General features: G+C 35.1%; 1 protein-coding gene across 1 annotated transcript; it reads right to left on the bottom strand.

The window, feature by feature from the left end:
- Positions 1-208: 208 nt before the first annotated feature.
- IAPP (islet amyloid polypeptide) lies at positions 209-5083 on the bottom strand. Its single transcript, XM_006728819.3, has 2 exons — positions 5004-5083; positions 209-527 (listed from the first exon to the last, which is right to left on the bottom strand). Exons 1-2 carry the CDS (start codon positions 5081-5083, stop codon positions 338-340), a joined length of 270 nt encoding a protein of 89 aa, XP_006728882.1. The 3' UTR covers positions 209-337.
- Between the last annotated feature and the right edge of the window lie 4403 nt (positions 5084-9486).

The following is a 9486-nucleotide window of genomic DNA, read 5'->3' as shown; positions in this document are numbered from 1 at the left end:
AAGGCAGACGCTTAATGATTGAGCCACCCAGGCGCCCAGCATTTTCTCCTTTGTTCTCAAACTCAGGTCATAAAGATACAGGCAAAAGAATGACTTTTTAATATGTTTTTAAAATAAAAATTGATAGCAAGAACCCTTCATTTTAAAGACATTGACTTTTTTATTATGGGATCTTAATTAGCATTAAATTTAAGACAATTCTTACCATGACAATTTATATGTACTGGCAATAAACATGGGACATAAAAACTCATGTTCATGCTAATGTTAAATTACACGGGAAGTCACTAGGATATTTATACATGAAACAATAAGAACTGTAGAGATACATTGACCTCTAAAGGGGTAAGTAATTCAATGGTCTCCTGTTTAAAATCTCAGCTGTGCTCCTCTTGCCATATGTATTGGATCCCACATTGGTAGGCGAGAGAATGGCACCAAGATTGTTGCTGGAACGAACTAAGAAATTTGCCAAACGTTGAGTTGCACATGTGGCAGTGTTGCATTTCCGCTTTTCCATCTGGTGACTGGTGACATGGAACAAATAGGGAAAGTTAGAGCCTTAAACTCAGGATTGGATACTCCTTTTTTTTTTTTTTAATTTTTATTATGTTATGTTAATCACCATACCTTACATCATTAGTTTTTGATGGAGTGTTCCATGATTCATTGTTTGCGTGTAACACCCAGTGCTCCATTCAATACCTGCCCTCTTTAATACCCATCACCAGGCTAACCCATACTTCTATAGGACAACAGATATCCCATATTGATGAAAACTAAAGGAAACATTTTCAAGTAAGTAACTCAACGTTTTGGTTTGGAAAACGTCTGGATGACCAAGATTTTTTGACACCTTGAAGATGCAGCAGAAGCAATTTTTGTCTGGGACATCATATAACAAAACATCCATTATAGTCAATGTTGAATTTCTCATTATGATCCTTGGAAACTTCAGCATTTATTCCAGATAGTAATAATAATAAAAAAGCGTGTCTTTGTCTTACATTCTTTGAAATCTTCTTTTATTCTTCTAAATCTTGATAAATCTAGTTCCCAATATATAAAGAGGATTTAGAATATAAAATTTATATGTAATCTGGAATATGTGGAATTAAATATATATATATTTATTTCCCACAACTTTCCAATGAAAATTAAGCAGTGTAAGATATTTTTGTTAAGTTCCCTGAGATCATTAAATCAGGGGTGTTAAGAGAGAAACGCCAGGTACTACTAATGCTCAAGGGGAATCAAATTTATCACTGGTTCACGCACTTTCACTGTTGTAGATTGGGAGTTCTATTACTCTTAGCATAAATACATGAGCATTACTATCTTTCTTCTGCCCGTTTGGTTCTTTTTAACAATTTTAATGATAGGACTATGTTGAATGTTAAAAACAAAAGACTTTTATGTTAATAGTATTACTATTCACCGCATTCTTTCAGCAATCTGGAACAATTGCATAATAATATTCCAGGTAAGTCAGAAATTATCACTATGTTTAAATAATTCATTAGAATGTTAACTCTTGTTTCTATATATATATAAACTATATATATATATATAAATTCTATATTTCAGAATTTATGTCAACTCTATATTTTTGTACCACCCTTTGTTCCAGTGTGCTCTCAAAATGGTATTAGAAATGGATACAGAATAATAACATGCTTCCCTTTTTTGCAGATGATTAGGAAAACTAGGGAAATGTTTTAGCTTTCAGCTCCATGGAAATCGAAATATTAGTAAAACTTAGGATAAGTGTAAATTGGGAAAGAGATATAGATATGAAGCTACGTTCAGAAGCAAGTTGTTATACATAATTTGGGGCAAAATGCAATAGATTTGATCTCAATGTGTTTGCTTTGTATGGGGAATACTTCATTGTCTATATCTCTCTATAGGGATAGCCTAAGAGTAAGTGTTTTTAAACCTCATGTAAATCTTTAGGGTTTTTACACTCATATATTCTTCCAAATATAGAAAATTCTTATGGCATCAGGTAAACTTGGTATTGTTGAATATAAGTGTATGCTGACAAACCTATTATTCAGGCAAAGGAAAGCCACTTTGGGACCTAATTACCTGGTCTATTATGTCAATATTAGTCATATTATTTATTTATTTCTCTTTGCATGTGTAGTAAGCATGGCCAATGTACATTTCCAAAGAATGACTTAATGCTTTTTAAGAATTAAACCAATAATTCATAAATCATTTAATTCTAAAAGAGAATAAGCTTTTCTTGAAAAAAGCAGAAATTAGAATTTGACCCAAACACTTCAAAATAATAAGTTTAAAGCAATAAAGGAAATAATGGGCCAAATTGGGAAGGTTCGAAGTGATATCTGTCCCAAGATATATTTTGCAAATGCCTGGAGCAGAGTGTGAACTAATCTATGCGTTAAATGTCTGAGTAGTACTTTGATAATTGGTCTCAAGGTCTGTAACAATACTTAAAATTATTCCAACTAAAATGACGTCTTATTTGAGTTAGCTAGAAGAGCCATCATTCCATTTTTTCTTTCTCTTTAACTACTTGGGCAGACAAGCCCTGCCTAGCATCTAGTGACAGACGCTAGTTCAAATCCATTGACCACCTACACACATGCACAAATTCCTAACTTTAAGAGTTTAAATAGTGACGACTATAGACTGAAGAATCACTCTTATATTATCTCTCTTTAAAAACATCTCAGTTTCAAGGGTTTTTAAAGATTTATTTTAGACAGAGAGAGAGCAAGAGCGAGAGAGGCAGAGGGAGAGGAAGAGAGAATCTCAAGCAGACTCTGTGCTGAGGACCAAGCCTGTTGAGGGGCTTGATCTCATGACTCTGAGACCACGACCTGAGCGGAAGAACCGACTGTGCCACGCGGGTGCCCCTCAAAGATTTTTAAAAACAGTTTTAAACTGTATCCCTGCTCCAGTTCTCAATATTCATTTGTGGAAGTAATTATACTATTGGTTAACCTCTGATTATCTGCTAGGCAGAAATTTACTGAGTGTTTAAAAGTTGGTGGGCAAGTGTGTAATCCTTTTGCCTCAGTCAAGAGTATAAAATATTTTTGGGGATTGTTTGTAAAGTCATTTTGTTGCCTCTTAATCTCATCTCATACAGACATAGAAGTTAAAAAAGATCTCAAATGAGGTGATTAAATTTTATAAGAAAAATGACATTGATAAATCTATATCAGCTTTGTCTTTTAAAAGTGTGTGAGATTTGAGTCATTTTCTACATAAGCTTTCACAGCTTTTTATGAGATGTATAGAATATTACATGGTTGAACAGCTCAGGATGATAAATTCTCCCCCTTTAAAAAAAATGATCAGACGTACTGGTTTCTGGAAATTCATTAAAGAGTAATTTGAAGAATGCTTTGGAAGTATTTCTAATAAAGATTCAAATTAAGAGATTGTGAGACTAACATGAAAATAACTTGAAAATAAATAATGTTATATACTATTTTATTTATGAGTGAAGTTCACCTCATAATAAACTCATATCCATAAAGACATACTGGATAAATGTGCTTATCAAATGTCTATATCTAATGAAAGAAAAAAAAATCAAGATATAGACAGAAATACTAGGTAATACTGCTATTTTCCTGTTATTCTATTATTCTGCTGGTTTATCAGAAACTTCATGTCAGTTTCACTTATTTTTACCCACAAAAATCCAATTGAAAATTAGAGTTAATTCTGAGAAGAACATCCTGTAAATTCAATAAGCCTGAAAGGACAAAAGAAATCTGAGGATTCCTGTTATTTATTACACGTGGGTGCTGTAGAACCCTTTACATATCACCACAGACTGCCACCTCAACAAAAAAACACCTCAAAGGAAAATAGACAAGACACTAATAATTCTACAAGAAAAGTTTTAATGTGACCTGAAGCAAACTCTTTTCTTTTCTTGTTTTTTTTTATTATTTTATTTATTTGACAGAGAGAGATAGCGAGAGCAGGAACACAAGCAGGGGAGTGGGAGAGGGAGAAGCAGGCTTCCCACTGAGCAGGGAGCCCGATGATGGGCTCGATCCCAGGACCCTGGGATCATGACCTGAGCCAAAGGCAGACACTTAATGACTGAGCCACCCAGGCGCCCCAAAGCAAACTCTTTTCAAAAGTAACCTTAATACTACTCAGTCTTAAAGAGTGTGTAAGTTCAGTCCTACAAGACTATAAGGAGTCAAACTGATTTAGGCACAAACAAATCCTCAATTATATTGTTTACGACATATGATGAATTTGGACTTGAGAATCTTTTAAATAAATGGAGAATTACAGTTCTTTCCCCTTGAAAGTTGTAATTACTGCTAACATTTTCGCCTGACAAGTTTTTAGACTTCCTTAAAAAATTCACTTAAATGACATGACACGTTTTGAAATAAACCTTCTTAGGAAATTCTGATGCACATGCTACCTATTGAAAACATTTTTAAGAAGTATAAATTTACATTTAGATCAGCTCAGAAGTAATTTCATGAAGAACATATTTTTTAATAATTCTATTTCATTAATAGAATAGTTAACAATATAGAAATAATCCCCTAGGAGCAAATGGCTTTTAAACTAGTTCTTAAAAATTTTAACTTGCTCCCTGATTATTTCTGTGTATTTCAATTTCCAGAAGGAGATGTAATAGTTTTGGATATTGCCAGAGCCCTCTTAAGACAAAAAAACTATGTAAATATACAATAAAATCCCACCTGATATAGAATATATGTTTTAAGTTTCTCTAGTTTATTTGAGAATCAGGTTAATATAGTGGAAATTACTACCCTTTGGCTTTTCCTGCTTTGTATTCTGGTTTTGCCCCTCTAGGTTCCAAGATCATATTTCTTGACAAAACTGGAACTATATCCATTCCTGTCTGTCAGAAATTCTGTCAGAAAGATCCATCTATTGGCATAAGGGCTGTTAATTATACAGCAGTTTTTAATTCTAATTTTCCCACATTTTACAAAAGAAAACAAGATTTTTAAGATACTAACCTTTTAATAGGAGTAGCTTTCATATGGTTTAATGCAACTGAGATTACAATGAGAACTACCGGCAGCTTCAGGAGGCACATTGCTTCTCAAATTTTCTGAAAAGAATAATTCAGCATTGAAATCAAGAAATTTTTTATAGCTCTGATTGATGGAATTTGAGACTAGAACCTACTGTAAAAAAATCTCTTTTTAAACATAATCTCCAAAGATAGTAATTTTATTGATATAGTCCCTTGATACTGCTCAAACAATTTTCAAATATTTTAAAATTTTCACTTTCCCAATTTCCTTCTCTAAACAGTCTGGAAAGTTGTTATTATACCATTTTATCCCTTTAGCCTTTCTTTGAAATAAGCTATATGTTTAATCCCAAATCTGCTCTTCCCTAAACAAATAATATTTTCCCATAAACAGGAAACTCTTTACCTTTTAATGTTTCAGTGTCAGCAAAATCAGAGAATGTCTCTAATGGTAAGAAAGCTTCATGAACAATCCCAAGCTTGCATCCACTAGAGTATTTGTCCCCCACTTGCCAATGAGTAATCCAGCTCTTATATATGCTTCACACCTTTCCCAGCTCTGACATCAGGCATCTCAGAGAGACTGTCATTAATTTCCATCCCTATAGATAGAAAGTACCTCACAGACAGCAGAAGCAGATGGGTCATTATTACATTAACACATCAGTAAATACTAACATAGCAGATACAGAGTGTCTTTGTGCCGTTAATGGTGTGTCACACACAGCAGAAGTCTGAATTTTCCATTTTTGTAAAATACAAATGTGGATTTTCAAAGATTAAGCAGTATGCTCTAGTAAGGGATTGATAAAAGGAAGTGATTAAGAATAACAAATGTGTTTATATGCAAAGACTGAAGCCAGGGACATGAAGAATCTAATGAGGAAGCTAAAGCCAAATGACTCCAATGGCTTAATTCCATGAACATTCAGTAGTAGTTTAAACTATGAGGGTAAGGTACATAAAAAAGCACACTAAAAAAAAAAAAAGAGAGAGAGAGAGAGAAATCAAAAGCTATTTATATGAAGTGGGGGATGGAAGATTAAAGGAAGCAAAATATAATTTTCAATCCCCAAATTCATTTGTCAGCATTTAAATAGACACATATCTATGTCATTAAGAAATTTCTGCTTTTTCTATTATTGCATAGAAACACTGCAATTATTTTGAAAAAATAATATTAATTTGTTACTTTTTATTTTCTCCATATTATTCTTTTTTCTTGTATTTCTAAGTTATATTTAAGTTAATATTCTAAGTTATGACAATTTAATGTCATATATAGAAAGTAAAAGAAATTCCAAATGCTAGTGAAAACATGCATATCTATGTAGTCTAAAAAAGAAGGAAGTTCTCCATGTAAAAAAATTAAGTTCACTGAGTTCATATACTTCTTTAAAGCTTAGTAATACAGTTTGAGGGTGTTTAGTAAAAATTTCAGAAAGAAAGAAAAAAACTTTTTTTCCAATACTTATTCTAATTATCCACTAATTCTGCAATTTTATATTTCTGTAAAATTTACTGATATTCCAAAAGGAAAAAAACCATAAAATCAAATGATTTGGAAGAATGATGATTTCCTATAAGAAGATAATTAATGTATTTAACAAAGTATATACAATGATTTACAGATGATACAGAAGCCCAGAGATATTAAATAACTTGTCCAACATTACACATCTAGTTTATGTTGAAATCCTGAACCAAAGTTTAGTTTTTCTGATTTATGCTCTAGTGTTCATTTAAACCAAAATACCTGCTTTTAACCTACATATTTATTTATTTTCCTAACTCTTTTTTTCCTCTATACTGGTTGTTTGGTTTAGTGGTTTGATTTCATTCAGGTAAGAATCTTCTGTTTCTTTCCTGTTCCATCACAACATCTGGCTGAATCTCTTTTGTGGTGTTAAGATTGATCAGTGAGGTCAGATTTTGTCAGCCACATTGTCCATTCTGAGTTCTCCATTAACCCTTCAGTCACTGGTTTTAGCAACAATTGCCTAGAATCATTGTTTTATTGTAGGCTACAAGTGAGAGTCTGATTCTATTATTTCCTCTACATTTATTAGCTGAAATTCTCCAGTAAAGGAGAACATTCCTCATTAACTATTTGGCTACCTTGAGGCACAGTTTTAAAGGAAAGGCAAGATATATGCTTTATTCTTTCCCTTTACTTACCAGTTTTCTGCACATAATAATGAGTTGGTTCTCTAGCATCCTCCAAAAATGACCAAAGAATTTTTGGGGGGGATTCTCATTGTGAACCTATATATTTTAGCATATATGTATTTTGATCCCCTTTTTCTGATGCTCAAATTACCCCATGTTGGAATGCTTGCACAATGTTGGTAGAAATGTAAATTATTTCAGTCACAATGGAAAACAATATGGAGGTTCCTTGAGAAACTAAAAACGGAACTACCATATGATCCAGCAATCTCACTTCTGGGTATATATCCAAAGAAAACAAAATTATTACCTTGAAGAGATATCTGTACTCACTTGTTCATTGCAGCATATTCACAATAACCAATGTAGGGAAACAACCTAAGTGTCTGTTGACAGATGAATAAAGAAAATATAATTTTTTAGAGAGATAGAATATGATACAAAAATGTCTATATTCAATGCCTGAACTATGCACAATATAAGCAATATTTGCATATAAAAATAGAAAACATAAAAATAGTAATAGCTTATAGCTGATTTTTATGTGAACATTTTTTTTGTTGTTGCTACATAGTTTTAAAAATATTTTGGGGACTTCTGGGAGGAGGAGGATCCTAAATTCACCTCATTCTATGGATACACCTACATAATACCCACATCAGTGTAAATAACCCAGAAAATGACCTGAAGACTGGCAGAACTGACTCTCCACAACTGAACATAAAGATGAGGCCACATCAAAAATGATAGGAAGGGCAGGGACTCGGTTCGGAACTAAGCTGACCCATGGGACTGTCCTCAGGAGGGAGGGACTCTGCAAGCACAGAGAATGGAGAGGAACAGACCCCACACCAGGCACTGTAGGCAAGGAGAACCCACTCAGGGAAGACAAATCCCCATAATATTTGGCTTTAAAAACCAGAGGGGCTTAACATCATGAGTTTTTACAGTCAGCAGGGCTTAACACACAGCTGGTTGGCTCTGGGAGAGCTAGAGGGTGATAGGAAACTGAGTCCCTGCCTTTAAAGAGACAGCATAACAAACAGTCCTGCTGAGATACAGCATAGAAGCAGTAGTTTGAAAAACGCCTGCAGTATATGGGAAGGAGATTTATTTACTAACCAAACAGCATGTGCAGAAGGGGCAGGGATCTTTGGGAGACTTTTCCAAGAACAAAAGAGCTGGTAGGTGCCATTTCCCTCCTCCACCACCCAGTCTAGTTACACGGACACCTGCGGGAAACAGTGCAGCATGAATACTCTCCACCTAGTTTGCTAACAACATGTCCTGCCTCCATGCTCTTCTATAGACTCGCTCCATCCAACTTAGCCTCTGCAGCTCTCCAAAGCAGCACCAGGTCTCCTCCCACAGCAGACTTGTGCAAAACTTTCTAATACCACGTATCCTGCCCCCACGCTCTTCGGCAGACCACTCTCTCCAACCTGCCCTCTGCAGGAGTCCATCCTCAGTGGTTCCACAAGTGTGGCAGTGTGCAAACCGCCCTGACAGTATGCAAACTGCTAGTACCACCACAAAGTTCCCCCTACCCTGGGAAGAGGGGAAAATAAACACACCAGTTTGATTGCAGTCCCAGCAGTGGGCTGGGGGCAGACATCTGGTCTGATCTCAGGCCCCACCCACCAACAAAAGCTTCTTAGGGGACAGCACAAGGGGAGTGCCCTGTACTTTGATGGGACCACAGGTCTGTCAAAGGCCTGGTCTGGCTGAACTCATGCCCAAGGTGGCCTAAGACTGGTCCATTAATAACACAGGAACCAAACCCTGGACCAGTACAGGCAAAGAGAGCCATTGCAGATGACTGGACTGAAGGCAAATGCAGCTCAGCCACAACAGTAGGGCACACACAACACACATAGGAAGCTACAGGTTCTGGTGAGCAGGGGACATTGCACTACAGGGCACTATAAGACCTCTTCTTTATAAAGCCACTACTTTCAAGAACAGGAGACATAGCTGACTTTGCGAACACATAGCAACAGAGAGTTAGACAGAATGAAGAGATAGAAGAATATATTCTGAATGAAAGGACAGGACAACATCACAGCAAGAGAGATAAACAAAATAGAGATAAGCAATATGCCTGCTAAAGAATTCAAAGTTGTGGTCATAAAGATACTCACTGAACTTGAGAAGAGTGGAGGACCTCAGTGATACCCTCAACAAAGAGACAGAAAATGTAAAGAAGAGCCAATAAGTGATGAAGATCTCAATAACTGAAATAAAAATATACTAGCAGGAATAAATAGTAGACAAGAGGAAGGAGAAGAATGGAT

The sequence above is a fragment of the Leptonychotes weddellii genome, chromosome 5 (assembly GCF_054177405.1).
Source record: "Leptonychotes weddellii isolate Sample4059 chromosome 5, ASM5417740v2, whole genome shotgun sequence".
NCBI classification, from domain to species: domain Eukaryota; kingdom Metazoa; phylum Chordata; class Mammalia; order Carnivora; family Phocidae; genus Leptonychotes; species Leptonychotes weddellii.
Note: the sequence above shows the minus strand (reverse complement) of the source record. Positions and strands in the feature narration are given on the sequence as shown.